Below are 22,501 nucleotides of genomic sequence, written 5' to 3' on the forward strand. Positions count from 1 at the left end.
TTCTAAAGTCAAATGTGTTTGTCGCATTCTAACTTCTAAAAGCATTGACTTGTTAATTCATTGACGTTTGACATTGACAGGTATTTCAGCGTGAGATTCAAGTTATAATTTGAGTATCAGTTTATTGTCATGTTTATAAACTGTAAAGAATGCATGATGTACATATTGAGCAAACTGTGGGCTTCTGTAAAAAGCTGGTTAGTCACTTCTCTCGCAGCTAGAAGAAAGCCCTTGAAAGCTCTTGAAAAAGCCCAGAAAGAGTCGACCTCAATTTATCATCACATTCCCTCCTATCAGAATGGCAGAACAAGTTGGGCTCGAGTCAAATGATAATCCATAACTCAGAACCTGTCTGTGGGAAAAAAAAGATGCACCATTTAATTTCATCTGTGCGATATAGATGTCGTGGGCTCACTGCTTGACCACTGATGCACTTTCAGGTGAAGGCTATGGCAGCGTCTTCTACGTGAAGCCCGTTCTTCATCTCCTAAACAACTCCTGGCGGTATTTAACACTGCACATAACAGTATGTGATTTGTCAATACTTCTTTGCATGGTATTACTTTGCATGGTAATTTTTTTCAGACTTTTGAACTGTTGTTTTAACCCACACACACACACTTATTCTTCTTTTGAGCATGTTAGAGTGCTCATATGTCTTCTGCGTTTACGAGAGCCATGTTGACACTCTTGGCACGCTCAAGAATCCCCCCGCCCTCACTCCTATTGCCTTATCCGTTTTCTGGTGAAATCCATCTTCTGCTCTACCAACATGTCCAGTTAACTCTGCCCCACTTAAACCCTCTCACTTAGAGCTATGCTGATGATCAGCATTTGAAAGCGCCTTTCTTTTATCTTCCACTAGTAGCAGTAAAGGGGCCTGGTGGTGTGGCTTAACGCAGCTTTACTCTGATAAAAACCTGATCACCTTCATTACTAACAATGCCTACTGTACAGTACACAGCCTAATCGGTGTCCATCAACAAAGCATCGTCAGCATTCAATTTGTTCTAAAGCTAAATGTGGACAGTAAAATATTCCACTTGGTGGCAGTATTGCTCCATTAGGGCCGGTAACTCAATCTGGTGAGTAATTTACAAGATTTTCCTTGCCATCTGTCTCTGGTTATTCTTCTTATCCTCATTAGGGTGGTGGGTTACTCGGAACCTACCCCAGCTGATTTTGGCCAGAAGGCGAGGTACACACCTACTTCGCAGTGGACATGTAAACAACAATTCACACTCATTCAAACGTATGGACAATTTAAAGTAGGGAGGTCCTGGAGGGACGCTGTCTCGCTGCTGCAACACACTTGATTCAAATAATCAGCTCATCAGCAAGCTCTGAAGAAGCTTGATAAAAATCCTCATCATTTGAATTGGGTGTGTTTCAGCTCAGCGATATGAAAACAAAAACTACAGTGGCCCTCCAGGACTGAGTTTGGAAACCCCAGATTTAGTCTTCAATTAACCTAAAAGACGTATTTTTGGAATGTGGCACGATGCATCGGTATCCAGGAAAAATAAACACAATCATGGAGACAACATGCTGTTTACCGAAATGATAATTTGCAGGAAACTGTCAAGCCAATTTGCTTTAGGCATTGCACTTTTCTAAACACGGCATTTTGATCAATATTGCCTTTGTGGAATATGACTAAAGCAGGAACATTCACCTGGGAGCGGCCAGAACATATCGTAAAGACAATTTTTAACTGTGTTTGTAACTGCGGTATTTAAAGACACTCCTGATTTTCTTTAAATACTCCCAACCCAGTATAAGGATCCTGGAGGTAGTTGGTGTCTCTTGAAAACAACAATCTAGTTCGGAGAATTACTCTGAAGCCTGCTGTGGCCATAGCAACAGCTTTTCCTCACTGAGTGCTCAGGAATGGGAATGGAAGAGAAGAGATGCTGCTCTTGACTGAGATGGTGTTTTGTCAAAGAAAGAATCCATGGGCTGGAGTCAAATCCAGCCATTCCCAAGCACGCTGCAGCAGCACATTAGTGTGCCGTGACTCGTGGGAGATGCAAAACATCAGGTGTCCTGCAAGTAATTTTCACCTAATTGGTCTGACAATTATGTTTATTTCATGTATCTTTGTTCATCTCTTTATGCCAGCAACTAACTGACTGTTCCATTACCGGCATGTGTTATTTCAACAGTATACAGAAGTCATTCCCAAGCACCTCAGCATTTTAGTGTGCCATGAGATATTGTTAGGTGTAACACGGGACATTTATTTAATTGGTTGGACAATGACTATTTGGGGTGGCTTGGCTCAAGTGGCAATGTGGTTGATGTGTGATCTTTTGATCTGGTGATACTGAACCCCTAGTTAGTGTGTGAATGAGAAGGTTAAAGGTAAAAAACGCAATACAGGTGAAAACCCATTTATCATTAAAAATGAAAATAAATCAAGCTTTATTTGCGCACGCGCACACACGCACGCGTGCACACGCACGCGTGCACACACACGCGCACACACACGCGCACACACACGCGCACACACACAAACACACACACAAACACACACACAAACACACACACAAACACACGCACATTTTGTTTAGTGGCGTACTGTGAGAATTTTCCAATGCAAAATATGTGCTTTGGCTCAAAGTTTTGACCTGTACACATTCCTCCACAGGAGATTTCGATCAAATGTTTCCAATGCAAAACTTGTGCTTTGGCTCAAAGTTTGTGAAACATTTGAACAGACCTGGGGGCATTCCTCCCCAGGAGATTTCGATCAAATTTGACCTGTCATCTCTGTGGGTGCGGCACCACTTCTATCCCGCCTCTTCTTTTCAGCCAATAAAGTACTTATGATAATTTGATTGTTTCAACTTCGTGTCAATCAATGTCACCTCTTCTCCCTGACCACGCCCACCACGCGTCTTGGAGGAGATTCATTCGTGCATGACAGCTTGTGGAGTAGCCGGTCGGTGGGGGGCGTTCGATCGTGTTTATTCCATGCACGCGTCGCCCGTTTCATTTAATATTGCAAACCGATCGGTTTTGTCTTGCGTTGTTTTGGCGTTGCGGACTGTTTTTGATCACTGAATTCCCTGTGTCAGTAGTGGCTAACAGGCTGTTAGCTAATCAGCCGAATAGCTTGTTGGTGAACCAGCTCCCCACAATTCTCTCCAGCAAGTCCCACCCTCTAAGGAGTGCGTGGTCGTCGTGCGAAGCTGCAGCGGTGAAGCGGTACTTCCCCACCCCCCTACCCTTCAACTTAGCCGGCATCGTTCTTGTTACGCCTCCGACGGGTCTGCTAGCAAAGCTAAAACCATTAAGCCCTGGTAACGTTAGCAAGGTGACGCCAACGACATTGTTGGCGCTACGTGGGGAGAGACGTGTCTTCTAAAGAGGGATACGTTCGCTGTTCTCACTCCCCTCACCGGCTTCGAGAAGCGGCGGAAAACAAGAGCGAACGGGGAATACTGCACGGCGAAGGAGGGGACTGGCTAGATTAGCCGGTGTGATTGAATTCGCATGTAAGTAGACTGCATGGCACTAGCTTTGCCCGGCACCTTATCGTAACAAGCGTGTTGAACAGGCCGACCACTTCGTGTTGGCTTGAACTTCGCCGTCCGTTTTACACTAAACCCTCGAAGGGTGGCTTTGCTCCTTGCTAGCCTCATTCTAGCTAACACGTTGATGGATGGCGTGACAAATGCCGTCGCACAGCCGCCTATTTGTCTGGTAGCGTTTGGAAGTTTAGATGAACTCTACTCTATGCCTTTTTATATGAAAGGCGCCGTTCGCCTTCCTGCAACTCACGAGGATTAGCCTCTTAGCTCGCCAGCAAGTTGACAGCTCTGTGTGTGTTGCCAGTGCGTGTGCGCGCGTGCACGCTTGGGCAATATTTGCAAAACCTAACGACTGACCCTGTTTATCTGATGGCCCCTCCACTCCCCTTCGGCAATGGCAAACCTTCGTCTCATATCTGCCCAATGCAGCTGTGGGAACTCCGTGTTCCCGGGCTCAACTCGAGATAAGGCAGCCATTCAGTGTCGGTGTCATACCGCAACACTGCATTGTACTTACTACCTTGAATGATCAACTTTGAGTTGATGATCCTGCGGTTAGCTTGACAGTGGAATTCCAGCTGTCTGTTAAATTTAAAACTACAGAGCATGCAAAAAGCTACACTTGTGGCATGGGAGGAATTCTGCTTTCCAGACCTGCAGCAGAAAGTCTAGCCACATGACACTCATTTTCATGATCAAATTGATGACCCTCATTAACGACAACCTTTCCTGACTATCATCTCTCCTACCGCGGACAGAGATCAAGCCCTGCGACTGAGCCACAGACAACCATGAGTATTGAGATACCTGTGGGTTTGAAGGAACTGCTGGAGGGCTATACAGTGGAAGTGCTTCGGCAACGACCGTCGGACCTGTTGGAATTTGCCGTCCAGTACTTCACCCGCTTGCGGGACACCAGGAGTCAAGATGGGGCTAATGAAGGGGGCAAGATGGGAAAAGGAGTGATGTTCGATGGAGAGCCGATGCAAACGGAGTCCAACGGTGACGATGACGAAGATGACGATTCAGACTTTGAACGTAAGTACGACGAGTGTCATGTACACTAAAAATGCTGTGTTTTGAGATAGAACCGTAACGCAAATAGCAATAATGGGCACTTTGACTGTAGTCAGGAAGCAGACTCTCATCGTGTATGTGAGGAAGGGCATCCTGTGTAAAATGATGCAAGCGACATGATTCATTATGCCGACACTTAATTGATAGATTAGAGAAATGAAAGTAAACCTTCATTTTAGGGCTTCTCTGCCTTGCTCCAAGGCACTTTGACATGGTCACAACGGCCAGGGATTGAACCCTCGATCTTTGGGTTGGGAGACAACAACTATAGCGTACAACTGAGCCATACCGTTTAGTGAGTGGCAATCAAAGATACCCACCAGTGCCTTCACATCTCGCCACGGCAGCATGCGCATACCACAGATAGAAGCTCTTGTGCAATGGAAGTTTTGTGATGGCGTTTATATGACAAATATTTGGCGAGAAAAGGTCTTACACAGTATTTGGCTTTTTGTGCATTTATATGGCATCTGGAGTTGTCTCCTGAGGGTTGTTGAGACGAGATGCAAGCTGCTCCACTGCTCTGCTCTGCATATGCTGCACAGAGCAACGTGGCCTACATCTGTTAAGCTGCGGAGCTGTGTGTTGTTTTGTGAATGAGGCTCCTTCATTGCATTTTCTCAATGGCCTCATCTCTAATGGACTGTGAAGCTGCCAAAGGTAGACTAGACAACATATTTTGGTGCTTAGCAGGGGTCGAATTTCAAAGTTTGTCTTTTAAGTTGCCAGGTAACGCAATTCATTTTCGCCAGGGACGGGGTATAGTAATAGGTTAATTGATAATTATGACTTTAGTTGGTTGTTGGCACTTTTATTATTTCAACTTATTAAAATTATATTAGCCAATTAATTACGTAAGTAGTTGTTCAATTTCCCTATAAAATGGAAAGGAAATTATGCCTCCCCCCATAGTACATGGAAGTAACGATTGGCTTTGTCAATTGGCTCAGGGTAAAAGTGCGATTACCGTTTCTTTACATCTGTCTCTTTCTGTGTTTCTTAGTTTCTGTCTTTGCTTCTTTATCTTTGCACTCTTTTATTCTTTCCCCCCCTTTGTGTCTGCATGTGTGTGCGTGTTTGACAAACTTGTAGCTCAGCCGGCCCATGTGACAGCCAACTGAGCCGGAATGATTTCCCCATTCAAATCCCAAACAGAACATGCAATGTCATTGCTAGTACAAAGTACATTTTGATTAAGACAATTTCCACATTCAGACTTTCCACAGTCCAACGTATCAGTAAAGGACACAGCTTTAACGTGTTGTGCTTTCCTGTCTGATCACTGCGAATTGCACACATGACATCCATGGCAAGAGAAAGTTCCAGCCAGGCTTGCAACACAGCCCCGGGGACATATCACATGGGATGACAACACAGGCCTGTATGGCTATATGCATCATGTGCTCTAGCCTGACCACACTTATGCATGGCCTGCAGATAAAAAGTAACACGTGCTCAATTGGTGATACACTGGGCTGAAGTAAACTTTGTGAAATGACTTTTTCTAATCTGAGATAGTTTCTTTTTTTTTAATATGTTCAGGTGACTTTGTAATAGTAATATAATGTCATTTACATATTGCTGGCATTGGGTCAAAACCTCTGTCATAATTTGGTCATGTTAATTTTTTTTCACAGATTTATGCTACTGGTCAGTGGACTCTTCAGCTGATATTTTACTTTTTAAATGAGCTGTAGCTCATAATTTGGAAACGTTAACATTTTTGTCATAAATCCATACTACTGGTCAGTGGACTCTGCAGCTGATTGTTTATTTTTCAAATTAGCAGACGTGTGTGACGTCATGCACGCTGCGATCACAACGCCTCTGATCCACTGGTGAAAAGAGGCTTTGAATCTCTTTCATAACCACTTCAAAAAACCAAGCATAAAAAGGGATGATTATGTTGCATTATTGCCACGGTTTTATGTCAAGTGCTTTGTTATTACATGTTATAAATTTAGTAAAGCGCTTTGTTACAGTGGCAGGCTGACAGCTGTTGAGAAGGCGCTATATAAAAAAAAAAAAAAAAAGATGCTTTCCATTGCAATTTACACGTGGGCCTTAATTTTGCAATTTAATGAGTTGAAAATGGCTTGCTCCCTTGACGACGCAATGTTAATGGACCAACAATCTGTTTTTGAGGTCTCCTAAAAAGTACAGAATTTGAACAAGAATACCGCCTGGCGCCAGAAATGTATAGATTTATTTTTTTTAAATCCCAAAGAATAAAACACAGAAGGCATCAATATACAATCAACATTCTTTCACCACTTTGCTTATTTCTTATAAAATAGGTCCCAAAAAGAAAAATATCAGTTAAACAAGTGTGTTCTGACTCGTCGTTTTACGAATAAACTTAACACTTGTTTGCTCTCTAGCCCAGTCCCCTTTACTCAGCATGTGTTGACCTGGATGTCTCAGAGCAATCTAATTAGACAAGATGGCTTTCAGGGAGAAGGTTATTATAGGCTTTAGCAGAACCGCCTTTGCCATGCTCGGTGGAGAGAATTAACATAGGTGGAAGTGACTTGTATAAAAAAAAAAAAGGCTGAACATGAATGGGCAGAAGATACCGAATGAGAAACTATTCATTTAAACGAATAATTAACCAATAACTAAATGAATTAGTTAATTAAGTTATTGAATCTGTTTGTCAAAGTTGAAAGTTGCTCTGCTCAAATAAGATTTTCCACAATGAGCACTTGCACAGCAAAACATGGCTGCGCATTTCATTCTCTGATTAAGAGGACTTTATTTGATTGATTCCATTGTGGGGCAATGCTCGGAGCGCAGAGCTTTCCAGGACCAGCCCACTGATTTAGGGTGAAGCTCAGCTTTTGTTACTATGATTGATTAATGGTTCCTTTGGAGAACACAAGGTCATTTTCTTCTTATGCAAAGAGATGCATGTACAGGTTGGATTTGAAAGTTGCTTTGTGGCTCTAAGAGCAAAATGAAACATGTATGAGGAAAGACAAGTGACATTTTATAAAAGACTGATAATTATTTCCCGTTGTGCTTGATACTTAGTTTTTAATTTATGGATAACCAAGTCAGCCCTGACCTATAGGCGAATGTTAGCAAGTACACATGCAGCCTGATTGGAAGGGGGAAGTTAGGGCACATATGCTCTCGTCCACCGCTAAATCATTTTCACCAAGATCAAATGAAAACGAAAGAACACTTGATTACTCTCTAACCAGTCTAAATTATCCACCTCTTATTTGAAGTTAATTTGAATCCTGACGGATGTGTTTGGTGCAGTCCCCATAGCTGATACAGCCACAGTTGCCATAGAAACTGCTGGCCTTGAGCAGCTCGGAGCCAGTCTCTTCCGCCCATGACTGTGATAGGCGGTAGGTAGCCTTGTTTCATTTATATTTGGATAGCCAGAGGTCATGGCTAGTTCAGTCCTTTCCTTTTCAAATGTTGTCGGTCTTATTTGCTAGGCCTTGACTTAATGTGATGTCATTGTTGAAATATGAGGAAAGTTGAGGTAGGTTTTTTTTTTCTTTTTCAATGGAATAGAAGGTATGCAGACAACTGCAAGGCTATTGAATTTAATGACTCAGCTGTAAACATATGCTTGAGTTTGAGGAGGATTGGACTTCATTTTGACTGTAAATGGTCATGTAATTGGAGACCAGCTTGGCCTTGTTTATGTTTCACCCTAGTGGTTTGATGAGCCCTTGTTCCGATTTCTTCCCACCGACTGTTCACGAATGTATTTTTTTTCCTGCAGCCTATTCTGTTGCATGTTCCATCTGAGGGTCAAATCTTGTGTCACACTGGCACACATTACACAGAACATTCATCATGAAGAATGATCATGTTCCGAACTGCAGTTTTGTTGCTATTGTTGTGTTGAGCCCCCTAATGCAGCCAATGCCGTAGCGAAGGTTAGTTCATGGGAATGTACTTCCCGCAGTTGCTGTCGCATGTTCAGATGACAAGGACATCTGAGAAGATGGCAATTTGCCTTAAAATGCAAGTAATTAAACAATCACTTCAGTAGAGTCCCCAGAGTCGTCAGTTAAATGATGGTTATGCCAGTCAATAGTCTTAGTGCTGACAGGAACAAAAACAATGGAATGTTTTTTTTCTTTCTGTACAGTAGTTTCTAGCACAAGTAGTGCTGCTGGTCTATGTAATGCCACGGTCATTGATTAAAAATTTGACACATTTTGCACATCGATTGCTTTGACTTTGACCTTAGCCCTCTTGTGATGGATCTGACAATCATTCCGGTTTGTCCTGTGGATATGACAAAAATGCCATATATGCTGACAAGAAACTGACAATGCTGAAGAAATGGACTTAATCACTGGTATCGTATTAAAATCGTCTTCATCCTCAAGCTCTCTCACTGAAAATGTGCAACCAAGGAGACTGTTTATTGAGCTCCTTTTATAGCAACAGTGTTTTAAAAATGGTGTTGTGCATTGATGAAGGTGGGTGGAGAGGAGTTTTATTTTAGAGATTTGGAAGACTGTCTGGTTTGTCATGCAGCACTGTGAAAGCAACACAAAGCAAGTTAATTATTAGAAGGTTGGGATCCCAATTGGGCCTTTCAAATCAAAGACCGAGTGTAACCTGTGACCTGGACGTGAGTATCAGTGCAATTGTTCCTTCTACCGGTTATCATTGATAGTCTTGCTCTTGCATACTAAAGATGATTACAAGACTTGAAATAATACCCATATTTAGAAAGATACATAACGCATAATGAACATAATGCATACATGGAGACGGGCTAAAGCACAGTTCTCCAAACCAAGTATTGTTAGTGTTTTATTTCAGACCAAGTTAGATATTTCGTGTTAGTGCTCTACCAGACATGGTGGAATACACCCTGGACTATTCGCAGGGACAGTATAAACAACCATTCACACTTGAATTTATACCTAAGGACATTTTAGAGTCTTGAGCATGCCCATGACCCTCGTGAGGCTAAGCGGTTTGGATGATGAATCAATAAATGAATGAATGAACAATCCTACATTGTAACTTCCGACATCAGAACTGTGAGATGGATGAACTAACCACTTGATCACCGTGCCGCCCAATTTATCATAAATAATCCAAAATGCTAGTGGTTGCTTAGGGCAAAAGTCATATCGATTGAATGTGTTTATAACAGTCTGGTGGCAACTGGAAGTTGGAGTGAAACACTGGGAAAGTTGATGAGCCTGATAAGTGACCCGTAGAGATTGAGTGGGAGAGAGCACAAGAAATACTCTGTGGTTGGGAAAGAGATAAAGACATAATAAACAAGAGGGAACATCTCCCACCCTTATTTGTTACAGCCCATAGTCTTTAGGGTCCCTAAGCGGCTGGAGCCCCTCCCAGCTGGTGACCACTCAATCCCAGTGGCTGACAAATACATTTAAACATCTTGTCACGCTAAACAGCTATTGAGCATTATTAATCTTGTTGCAAAAAACAAAACAAAACAAAAAAAATGAGCTGTAAAGACCCCTCAATGGCAACAAAGTTTTATGGCGTGGAATGTTAGTGTCATGCAAATCTTTTTTTAATGTTGCCCGTGAACAGCTGATGCAGAGCCTGAAATCATTTAAGATGAAGAGAAAAAAGGCTTCTCAATAACTCCAACTGTGCTTCTTATTTTGCTTAAGGCCACCTCAACCACATCTGTGTTCTTTTCACTGTGTTTTATAAATACTGTTATAAAATGCTTGTGAAGTCTGTTGTACTGCTTCCTCAAGACGGCTGTCTTGTATTATTCAAACAGCTGGTCAAAAGAAATATAATTATACTGCAAATATTTGTCTCATTGCCTGCTCAATGATCCTTAAGTCCTGCCGAAATATTTGTTTACTCTGTCCATTTGGCAGGTCCAATTTTTTTTGCACTAGTAATAAGTAATACAAAGGTTGACATTTTGCTCTGGTGGTCCCCTGAGATGAGTTAAATGCAGAGGATTGATGGAACGCTCTGTATCCATGTAATTCAGAAACACGAGTCCTCACATGAAGTAGATACAATGCTACTGCGTCAACATTAAATTGCAAACATGAGCTAAAATTAAGATTACCTGCATCCAAAATCAATATACCAGAACTTCATTCCAGATAAATTGTATTTATTTATTTGTTTGTTTATTTATTTAGCTTGATTTTTCATTCATTCTTGGTGTACACCTTCTTCACTGCGCAAGCCACCCTTTTTTCTGGGTTGATGGTCTGCCTTAGCAAAGTTGTCCTGGCCTATTACACCTTTAGTTAGTCCTTCACATTTCCTATGCCCTGTTGTGTTGTAATTAGTTGTTGCTGTCTCGTAAGTACTGGGGAATGTCATTGAAGAGCACTGCATGTCATTCCTGATCTCATCCGATTATGTTAGTGTTACACTTGCGATGTCTTGCTTCAATGTTTTATATGTAAGGCAAAGGCTCATAAATGCCTCATCTCCAGTTATTCTCTCATGCTTCAATTTTGCGTGATTTCTGTGCGAAAGAGTCTTACAGGACTCTCTAATGTGTTTTGAGTTTTTCAGTTTGGATGATTTAAACAGTACTATCTCATCCTCCAGTTTATCACTTCAGAATATGTAGCAATCGATATACGATAAATACTTGATTTAATAGCCAAACTAGCTTGACTGAATGTACAGTACATTATGTACTCTATTTTGCCCCAGTTTAAAGACTGGATTTATCAAATTCAATTTCATGCAATCCACCAAAAAATAGTAATGTACTGATCAGTTAAGTAATTATTATGACCAGCGGTATCAGGCACCATTGCTAGAGTATTGCTTTAAAATAAAGATTTTTATTTCCATGTAGTATCTTGTTTCTTTGACTGCAATGCCTCTTTTTCTATTAGGAATAGGTTTTTATCATCCTGCTTGCATATCCCCCCCCTGAATCTCCAGTCTTCACATCCTGGAGTTATTGCAATATTTTCATGCTATAGTCCAACTTTTCTTGTCGATCTTGTGTGGCAACTTACTGGTATTAACTATCATATAATATGTCACATTTCTAGATGTCTCACTCAGTTAAACCTTCTGGTCTGTCATTTGTTTCGCCATCTGTGTAAACACACCGCCACCTTTTTTTTTTGCTCCCTCTTCTTGTTTCCATCGATCAGTTTTGATATGGCACATTGTGCATGCACACTGTGGGAGGGGGCGCGATCACGAGAGCTTGAGAGTTGGTAGTGAAGGAGGAAGGGAGGGGTGGAGAGACGAGCTGCCACTTATTACAAGCTAGATATTGGAGAAGGAAGTTGGATGCGGCTAAGAAGGGACAAGGGGAGAGTGAACGGGGTAGGGTTGTTATGGCAATGAGATCCTCTTTGTGTTAGGTTGCTAAGGCAACTTCAGGCGTACATTTAATACAGCCACCAGCATCGCCACACTGCCATCAACACCATTCAAACACATGACTGTGGAGAGAACACATACACCCACACAACTGAGCACATATGCACGTGAGCAAAAATATTTCATGGAATGCATTTGTGCGATACAATAGACAATACAGGCCTGAACATGGTGGTGGTCGTCAGGTGATTTGAATTAGTGCTTCTTCCTGAAGACGAATCTAGTTCACCTCTTACATGTTAAATAATAGTTTGAACATTCTGATGAATAATCTTGTCCTTTCTCAGGTGAGTGAGGAACGTTGCATGTGTCTATGATTATCTTGGAGTCTCTCAACTTCACTGTCTAGATCTAATGGGCTCTGACACGATGGTAATACCATAGTGTGGCACACTCTTAATATATGTCGAACCAGAGATTCATTGCCCGTCTAGCCCGCAACAATCTTGGCATTAAGCGGGTGTTTGTTTACTAACTATGTAGGATAATTGGCCCCCAACTTTTCACAAACTCACCCGAATGCAAAGATGCATTGTAATGAGGTGAAAACATAAAGGAAATAGATGCACATCTACATGTCCTCACACAAACAGGCGCACATCCTGCATACTTGTTTGAATGGCCTCTGAATAATTCCTGATGCATAATCATTCAGCAGTATCCACTTCAGGCTGCTCGGTCAAGGGTGCAGTACGCAGGTCACATGCTTGAAATCTGCATTTCCTCAAATATTGGAGAATAGACCTTATGTTGGCTCTCGCTTGACACCCACATCTCTTGTATCAAACTCTAAAACTGCTCCCCATCACCTCCAAGTGCCACTGTGCTGCAGTTTTCTGTGCACAGTCAACGTTGAATATAGAGTGCGATAGTTTTCAGTCAATATATAATCAATATTGTATACCACTGTACAGGGTTTTGGGACGGGGAGGTTCCTATTGAGTGTGAATTTCATGTTAATGAAACCCTGAAGCCATTGAAGATTATTATCTTTTTTTTTTTAGAGAGAAATTAGATGGTGCTGTTAGAGCATGTCACCACCATTAAGACCTTTTGGACACGTCTGTTTTTATTTGTGTTCAAATTATTGTTTTGTGTCTTTGTGTTGGCAGTTATTATTCTGACCGACTTTAGGCACTTAATGCTTTTTGAAATCCTACTTTTGCCTCAGAATTGCATTGTATATTAATAAAGAAACAGATTACTTAAGTAAAACCAAAAATGTCTCAATATTTGTTTGTTGAAACTCACTGATGTTCATTTGCCCCTCCCCTTTCTTGTCTGTTTGCAGCCCCACCACCAAGCAGATTCAACAGAAGAGTGTCAGGTGAGATTCCTGTAGGAGTGTGAGAGCGTGCCTGGGAGATGTATTGTACCTTTGACGTCATGACCCTCAAGGGCTATTATATGATCTTGCATACTTGGTTGCGTAATGGGCCCTATTGAGGCGCGTGCACAAATTGTGTTGACCATGCACGTCAAACACAAGTAGCAGATATATTCACGGTTTCCGTCACTGGCCCCTATTTTGTCACAATGAGTCTCTATGCGTAGGTAGGCTGTCTGTCTGCACAGCCTTATCTGTTTCCTCTATTTGGTGAGAGGGTTTTTTTTTTCCTCCAGGATTTTCAGCTTTAAACAGCTTCACAAAATATCTGACGTGATGATGAATGAAATGTAGGCTTACAGCTTTTTATTGAATTAATTTCTTTCAAAATTCTCAGGGATATTTAGACACTACATAGAGGCACCATTTTCCATAACTGGTTGAATACTTTTTGAAAAAAAATCCCGTGTAGTCTTTGGCCAGTAGCCATCAGCAAATACTCAGTTTCTTTCCTTCATTTTGCCAGGCCTTCAGTGACATCCAGTATATGAAAAGTATGCTCCACTGTCACTGAGATAACCATTTAAGAATATTATTATATTTTTGTTTTCCGAAGGTGTTGAGTAGCATGTTGCAGTAACTCACAGAAAGACAAGTGAATAGTAGAGTGAAGTGGGGGGAAAAAACAGTCAGGTCTAGTCCAAATGCACAACCAACCTTTATCAATGTTAATATGTAGCGGGCAGATGCTTAGAAATATGTGCCAAGAGGGAGTCAACCCCTACAGAAAATCAATTTCCCCTTGGGTTGGTGTCAGGAAGGGCATCCGACTGTAAAAAACCTTTGCTCCAAAAAATATTCTCAGTATGGCATTTCATCCACTGGCCATGGACCACCTCCAGTGGAAGAAAGCCATATTGAGAATCCAGTCCTACCCAGCGGAGTCTGGAAAGTGGACTTTAAAAAGAAGAAAAAAAAAAAAGTGTAATTCCTAAATGTGTAGGTGTGTCTCTACATCAGTCTTATCGCTTGTGCCAGTTTGGTGAGTTTGGTGTTTTGTTTCCACTCTCTGTGTCAGTTGTCTTTGGTCTATGGTACTCTAGTTTTCTCACATTTCATTGCACTTCACAGATGAGTAAGTAATTGACTTGTCGTCAGTCTTAGTGGACAGCATCACTTTGATTTGGCTGTCTGCTGTGTCAGCTAACGTTTATCTTTATTACTGTCTTGCTATTGCTGTTGACTCTGCTGTCCATTCCTCAGCTTTATAAAGGCTTGTGTGGGCCATGTGGTTTTAATTCGACTGAGTAAACTGGTTTTTTTTGTACTACCTCCACTGGTGGAACAGCAGTCACAAATTCTTAATGTAACAATTACATTAGCTGTTTGTATTTTAGATATTGCAGGTTTTTTTCACAATGGTGTGTTAATGGCAAGAGATCTTAATAAAAAAGCCTTGTCAGTAGCAAGCGAAAATAAATGTGAAGCTTCAGAAACATCCACGCGGGAATGAGTTTGTGTAAAAAGTAAAAGTAAAAAGGCATTTCTGTTTGAGCCAACTTAGTATTACAACAATTAAAATTCTTAAAAAAATTGTAGCTATCCAAAATCAGATTCATCATGGTTGTCGTAATCTAAAATCTTTACAGTTATAGTATTACTAGGACAGTTAGTCAACTGGTCTTTTTGCAACTGTCTTGTTGTGGAATTGTTGAAACAGGTTTTCTACCTTTCGCATTCTGTGTAAAATGTCAACCATTACCTTTTAAAATGGCATCATAAAGTCGTAAGATATAGCCATGTTTTGAATTGGTGTCTAGTGGCTTTGCAGCAATTGCAAGACCATTTTATTAAATAACATGGCTCATTTGAAGCTACTTGTGAACCAAGACCCATGTACTGTATTAAGATAAAGTAATAACATTATTGTCAGGGGAAATATTTCTCAATATGGCGGCGTTAATGGTCTGTCACTTTCATAAGGCAAAAACTAGGCTCTGAATAGACACAAACAGAATTTCATGGGTCATGGTTAAGAGTCACGTTTACCACAGTTGGACCAAGACTTTAATTTACAATGCCGGTAAGAGAAGGTCTGTGTACTGTACGTGTGGCTCGTGTTCATTGCAACTCAATTTTTAACCCCCTCCGTAATTTCTCCAGTGTGTGCGGAGGCATTCAATCCAGATGAGGATGATGAAGACACAGAACCCAGAGTGGTTCATCCAAAAACCGATATACAACGCTGCAGACTGCAGGAGGCCTGTCGGGACATTTTGCTCTTCAAAACACTGGATCAGGTAAATAATGGGAAGGATGACTCGGTATATACTGCACGCACACTAATGAGAAAAGGCTAGTCCCCTTTGCCCCGTGTCTCTCTTTGTGTCCTTTATTATTAATGGCATAGTAAAACTCCTGCGATCTGCCCATGTGTGGGATTTTCCCTGAATTCCAAATGTGCCTTGATTTATTTGCATCTGCTTTGGCTTGAAATGAATGAGAATGTTTTTTCCCATTGTGAGCCAAAGTGGACTCACAAATGTCTGTGACATTGTGTTGAACTTGTGGACCCCAGGGATGGCATGATTGTCTTGAGATTACACATTCTTGTGAAACACAGAAAATGGTTACTTAATGTCAACAAAAAGGCTTTTTTCTCTTCTTTTACACTCTTCCTTTCATGAGATAGGTTAGTTTTAGCTTGGCCCCCTCCAGGGGTCTTTTTTTTTTTTTTTTTTTTTTTTTTTTTAGCTTCTTGTTCAATTGCACTGTTTCTCCTGGTTCGTCATCTGTTTGTATGTGTCTACAATGTTTCTTCATGTCATTCTCATCTTCATTTCAGGAGCAGTTCTCTGAAGTGCTGGATGCAATGTTTGAATTACGGGTCCAGCCCCAAGAGCATGTGATTGACCAGGGAGACGATGGGGACAACTTTTATGTCATAGAGCGGTAAAGATACAGACAAATAGCCACACTTAATATAGCCAAATGGTTAGTTAGCCTTAGGTTGATATAGCCTATAACTGTAAGAACACAGAAGAGCACAAAGGACCACACTGAAAAACTAATAAATAGATGGTGGACTTGCCAAATTAGCTACATTAGAACTACAAGAGTTTTAAAGGTTAATGTTTCCGCCACCCTGGCCTCTAATTACTCATCTGTGCAGTACATTGAGAGTCCACCGACTGTGATATTCCCATCTACATACACACAATCTAAAGTATTGTTTTCTGTGTTTTCTCTGCACGAGGTGTGTCAGGATGACCTTTACCAGCAGCATGTCTGCCAAGTCATACTATCTCAGGCTATTATCAAAGCTGTTAAAATGTAATGAATGTTATATCCTCTAAGGATGCATTCAGAGTTTAAATCTTGATTTGCTGACTAGTGAGTGCTCCAGTGACGCCATTCAATTTCTGTTCTGTTGATCCTAGCAAGGGTTGTGGTAGGTGAGTTGTAGCCTATTCCAGCTAACTCTGGGCGGGAGGTAGGGCACCCGCTAAACTGACTGCCAGACAATCACAAGGCACATAGTACAAACAACCATTCAGAGTCTTTATTTTAAACTAAGAAACATGTCTTTGGAGTGTGGGAAAGCACTAGCCACTCGACTATTGTGCCACCCTCAGGAAGTGATAATGTACACAAAGAGACATTGCATTGATCTATATCCGGAAACGGTGCACTCTTAGTGTAAACTTATTTGTATGGGTGTCCATTTTTAACAACAAAAACTATCATGTGTAATAGAAAATGACTACTAATGTGAATTTGGTGCATGGTCTGCCTGAAATTAAGCACAATACATTCTCTACGTGGGTCCTCTAAGTCTCAGTCAGAAAGGATTGGCTGTGGAATGTTGTTATTAATCAGCATACAAGCCAACAATTTGACCCTGGGAACAAGAAGTGATCCCCAACATACCTGAATGGTCTGCTCTGTTCAAGTAGAATAAAAAGGTCAGATATGTTGGGCCTGAGCCACACTATTATTTGTGGCATAGTAACATTTAGAAGTCTTTTTGAGGAACTGGTAGCTAATGAAATATAGTAACAAACAATTGATGATAATATCCGAAATTTGTGCATGTTCAAAATTTAATCTGTGGTTCGATACTGTTCACCTAAACTTTTAGCTAAATTAGAGGAATCACATTCTTTTCTTGCACATGGACTGATTCAAGGTTTCTCTCCCTTGTTTGATCTCTCTATCTCCAGAGGTGTATTTGACATTGTGGTATCAGGAACATGCGTGGGTCAGTATGACAACAAGGGCAGTTTCGGGGAGCTGGCACTCATGTACAACACACCACGTGCAGCTACTATCATCGCCACCCAAGAGGGCTCGCTATGGGGGCTGGTAAGAGCATCTAAATCTGCCAAACTGAAACTGATGTTACTTAGCATAATATTGTGACACCAATCTGGATTGCCATGTCTATAATTCCTTGTAGTTGTCTAGTCGTCCACATACTGTATGTTTTAAGTACATTGATAGTGAGCCACCAAGCTTAAGAATGGAATCAAATTCTGCGTGAATGGAGGAGGTGCTCTGCTGATCCCCCAAGTGGCCAAAGAGAGAAAGACAAGTCAGAGACTTTGAGAATGCACTTTGATGATTTTTTTTTTTACCCCCCCTTTAGGATCGTGCCACATTTCGTAGACTCATTGTGAAGAACAATGCCAAGAAGCGAAGGATGTACGAGTCTTTTATTGAGTCTGTGCCCTTACTGAAATCCCTGGAGGTGAGTTCAATGCTTGAGAGAGTGGACCATGAATAAATCTGTTATCATAATGTTTGGAAACAATAGGCGCCAACATAATGGCAAGCCTGTTTGCTCAACCAACTCGACAATGTGTTTGTTGTTAAGCGCCAAAGGAGCACATCTGCGCCGTCAGCCTAATCTGGGCAACAGAAGGATAAATCAATTAGCCAGGCTCTTCGTGGTCAGGTTAACAATGTCTGTACTGCTACCACTTCTATTTTTGAATCAATTAAAAGGTTGAAATGTAAATAACGGATGGCGTTCCGTCTGATTCTGATCTTTTCAATTGACACTTTCAAACTGCAATGGTAAAGAAGGCTAAAAGCATCATTTATCCTGTCTTCCTAGTTGCCCTGCTTTGGTCAAATGACAAGAAGTGTTTGTTTAGATGTGGTGTCATCAGAGCTATTGCCATATTCAAGTACGTGTGTAGCAATGTTAAAAAAAGGTTTGCAAACATCGATAAGTTTGCATTCGTCAAAAAATTCTGTTGCCAGCATTTGTCTCATTTTTCCTCCCTCATCATTCGCCTTGTTTTATCCTTGCAGGCAAATGAGAGGATGAAGATTGTGGATGTATTAGGCGCAAAACATTTCTCAGATGGTGAGCGCATCATTACACAGGTAAGCCCCTCACATTTGACTTGTGCAGCATGATCATGTTATGTCAAGACTTGCATCTATGATGTGGACGATTTGCAAAATAATTTAGATGTATACGTATGTATACGATATTGTACATAAATATTTTGGGTTTATAGATCAGGCAAAAAAAAGACAATGAATAAATATGAATGGCAGCGTTTTATCTCCTTCAGTTATTCAATTAGCCACGGATAGAATTACTTGTAAACATGCAGACTAGAGTGCACTTAAACGCTGAACTTATCAAGACACTATTAGAAATAATATCCATAAGTAAAATACACATACTTTAAAAAAAAAAAAAAAAACACTGCAAACTGACTCAAATTAAGCTGAGATCATGTAATGAATGACGCTGAGAAATTGCATTGTACTACATTGCCATGTAGATTTGAATTTGATTACTTGTTTAGTCCTAGCCCACATGTTGATCTCACCTGTGAGTGACAAGTGAAATTTCTCAAATGTTTTGGATTGGAATAAGAACCAAGATATTGTCAGTTTGTATGTCAGAAACCTAACTGCATTTGTTGTTGACAGGGGGACACTGCTGACTGCTTCTACATTGTCGAATCTGGGGAAGTCAAGATCATGATGAAGAGTAAAGTAAGCAGAGTTTGCATTTCACAGCATTCAGTTGATCGATGTTTACATTGTATGAAAATTGTATCCCACCCAGAAATACTAGATTCCTACTGTTACATTTGGAACATGGTCACATCAACATGGCTCAAATTTTGACGTATTTGATTGTGTTTTTACCAAAGAATAGATGCAATTATAGTTTATCTACAAAAAAAATCTGATGTTTTCAAAGTGCGCTTTTCACACTTAATCATAATGTCTGTTACAATACATTTGTTATTCATTTGTTTATTATATTCGTAGTGTGCAAAGTTGGGGAGAAAAAAATACATTGTCTGAAACACAAGCCATATCAGCTGACTATTGCAGTCTTCCGGGTAGTTGCTGTAAGAATCCTTTTGACAATGACAACCAACGCTCCCCATTAACAAGGTTTTGCCAAGCAACAGGCTCAGCTGCCGACTGCCTCTCTTGCTTTGGGGGTTGGGGTGGCGGGCAATGATACGCTCAGTGGTTGCTAACCTTTAACCCTCTTCCTTCCTTCTATGCCGAGCAGACGAAGGCAGACCATGCAGACAACGCGGAGGTGGAGATAGCACGCTGTAGCAGGGGCCAGTACTTCGGGGAGCTGGCCTTGGTCACTAACAAGCCCCGCGCTGCTTCAGCCTACGCAGTGGGCAGTGTCAAATGTTTGGGTAAGATCTCATACACTCCATCTTAAAAATATTTGGCAGCATCTGTTGTTTTAAAGCAATATTTTTTTTTTTTTCTCTTCAAGAGTTGTTGGCTCAATACATGTCTTTTAAAGCGATCAATATAAATCCCTGTATTATTAATGTACAATGTTTTATTTGAACCACTCCTGCTCAAATGCATTTGTGATGAATTGCTTGCTTAATTGATCCGGGGGTTGTCAACCAAGCATGAAGTGACTTGACGTCTCAATTATGCTGTGGACTGTTACTCTCCACCACAGCTATTTATTGCATTTCATGATATTGTCTATCATTCATTTATCTTCTAAGGTGGTTCACTACCCATACGACCACAGTTGTTGTCAGTCAGGCTTAGAAATAAATGATAAAATAACTAGTACAGTGGTACACACCTTTTTGTGCCACGTTTTCTTTTTTGCATTGAGAGCAATTACTTGGTCCTTTTTTTTTTTAAAAAAAATTCTTCTACCAATCAAAATCTAAGTCACTCGCAAGCTTCAGGTAGGCTGTCACTGGAGTGAAGTGACAAAAAAAGTTGCCAATGCATTTTAAGCCATTTTTGACGCGATCAAACAGACAATTACAAAATGAAGAGACTCATTACCTGCATTGGGTAGACACCAACAATAAATTAACCTCCACATGTCACTCACAGGGCCGCACAGCTTAAAGGCCCGCATCGATGCAGAATTATTGCACAAGCATGCGTGCACATGTGCGACTGTTGGAATAGTTAATGATGAAACCACTGTTGTTTTATATTTTCATATGTTTTTGTATTTATTTTACAATACAGTGATTTTTATTTATTGACTTTATTTAACACATTCCAAAATGATTGTTGTTTTTGGCGCCTGTAATGGATTACAAATTTATTTCATTTAGTAGGGAACATTTATTTTATATCATGGACAAGTCTAGGTACCATTTCAGGAGGATTAGATTTCATTTAGTTTTGCCAAATCCATTTATGCCAATGTTTTTGAATTCATTGTCATAGCAAAAAGAGCTCAGTCAAATGGTTATTGTGTGGCCAGACTTGATATTTTAGCATCTGAGTTGACTCCACATTCACATATGATGCACTCCCTTTTGCAGTAATAGACGTGCAAGCGTTTGAGCGCCTCCTGGGCTCCTGTAAAGAGATCATGAAGAGGAACATCGCCCATTACGAGGAGCAGCTGGTGGCCCTGTTCGGCTCGAGCATGGACCTGAGAGACTGAGCCTCCCACTCCACTCGCCGTGCCTTCTATTACACAAGCACGCACACACACAAACACACACACACACACATTCACACAGGTGATCGAGATGCATCCAAAGCTTTACCCATTTTGTCCAAACATAAAGAAATGTATTTGGTTCACATGGAAAGGAATAAAATAAAATTTCTTTAGCGTATACACTGACACAAGCACTCACATATTCCCTTAATATAACTCTTACACATGCACTCCTTAATAAAACTGCACACACATGCAGATAACTGTAGGCCATAACCTTATTTCATGCCAGCTTCACGCTTTCAGCATGTCTTAGCTGAGTTCACCTGTATGCAGGTAAAGCAGAGGTCAGATGTAGAACGAATACACACACACACACACAGACTCACACTCCATTCATGATGTTTTGCAAAGCGCAGCAGCACTCGTGCTTTGAATGGCAGTTATCGATATCACAAGAGCGATTTAGCAGCTCTGATTTGCCTCAGCCAAGGAGAGAGAGAGAGAGAGAGAGAGAGACACACACACACACACACACGTGCGCGCACACACACACAGGAACACGCACAGGGGGTACACTTAATGAACACAAACCACATTTGCAAAAACAAAATTGAGCTGACAAATTTAAAAAAAGATGTTAAAAAATGCAAAAAAGTTTAACGACGACTAAAGTTTTAGAAACATTTTATGAAGATAAAAACAGAATCTTTGATAAAATATTATTTAAGTATATAAAAAAGAAGTGTTTCCTCCCTGAGAGGCCGGGGTACAGAACAATGTGAGGACACTCCATTTCTTCCTCGACTGTTGTTGAGTTCAGTTAGTGCTGGTGAATATTACAGTACCATGGAGGAAGTGATAAAACAACATCCTCCATTTCTGGGAATTTGCTATTCTATTTGTTGACGCCACACTTCATTGTATTGAATTAATTATTAATGTATTGCTATCATATATTTGTTTTTGTTTTGTTTTTTGTTTTGACCAACCGATAATTCACCCTCCATCTGTGTAAAAACACAGAAAAAGCTAATAAAAATTGTGCTTATTTCTCTTCGATTATCCTAAATGAGTTGTCCTGGATGGAAAAAACAAAAAAAACAAAAAAAGAATAAAGAAAACCTTTTGGTAAAGATGGTTGCCTTGTTAATATTTGTTTTACTAGGACAATTGGTTTTATTGTGATTTAGATCGGTTTTGGAATCCACATGTTGAGATTCACTGGATGAATGAATTTTATTGAGGATCTATATTATATGTACTCAT

At 40.7% G+C, this 22,501-nt stretch overlaps 1 protein-coding gene across 1 annotated transcript; it reads left to right on the forward strand.

The window, feature by feature from the left end:
- Nucleotides 1-2,888: 2,888 nt before the first annotated feature.
- Nucleotides 2,889-22,368, forward strand: prkar2aa (protein kinase, cAMP-dependent, regulatory, type II, alpha A). Its single transcript, XM_088367713.1, has 11 exons — nucleotides 2,889-3,500; nucleotides 4,295-4,574; nucleotides 13,258-13,293; nucleotides 15,457-15,593; nucleotides 16,139-16,245; nucleotides 17,517-17,658; nucleotides 17,942-18,043; nucleotides 18,613-18,687; nucleotides 19,249-19,314; nucleotides 19,850-19,988; nucleotides 21,108-22,368. Exons 2-11 carry the CDS (start codon nucleotides 4,328-4,330, stop codon nucleotides 21,230-21,232), a joined length of 1,176 nt encoding a protein of 391 aa, XP_088223839.1. The 5' UTR covers nucleotides 2,889-3,500; nucleotides 4,295-4,327; the 3' UTR covers nucleotides 21,233-22,368.
- The last annotated feature ends 133 nt before the right edge of the window (nucleotides 22,369-22,501 follow it).

Source organism: Syngnathus floridae, chromosome 2 (assembly GCF_059516105.1).
Source record: "Syngnathus floridae isolate MCC-2025c chromosome 2, RoL_Sflo_1.0, whole genome shotgun sequence".
NCBI classification, from domain to species: Eukaryota; Metazoa; Chordata; class Actinopteri; order Syngnathiformes; family Syngnathidae; genus Syngnathus; species Syngnathus floridae.

Bases quoted from the DNA above. Each gene is read 5' to 3' on its own strand.
- prkar2aa (XM_088367713.1), top strand. From the start codon at position 4,328: ATGAGTATTGAGATACCTGTGGGTTTGAAGGAACTGCTGGAGGGCTAT. The intron at 4,575-13,257 runs GTAAGTACGACG...GTCTGTTTGCAG, and splicing joins TGACGATTCAGACTTTGAAC to CCCCACCACCAAGCAGATTC. The intron at 18,044-18,612 runs GTGAGTTCAATG...TTATCCTTGCAG, and splicing joins CCTTACTGAAATCCCTGGAG to GCAAATGAGAGGATGAAGAT.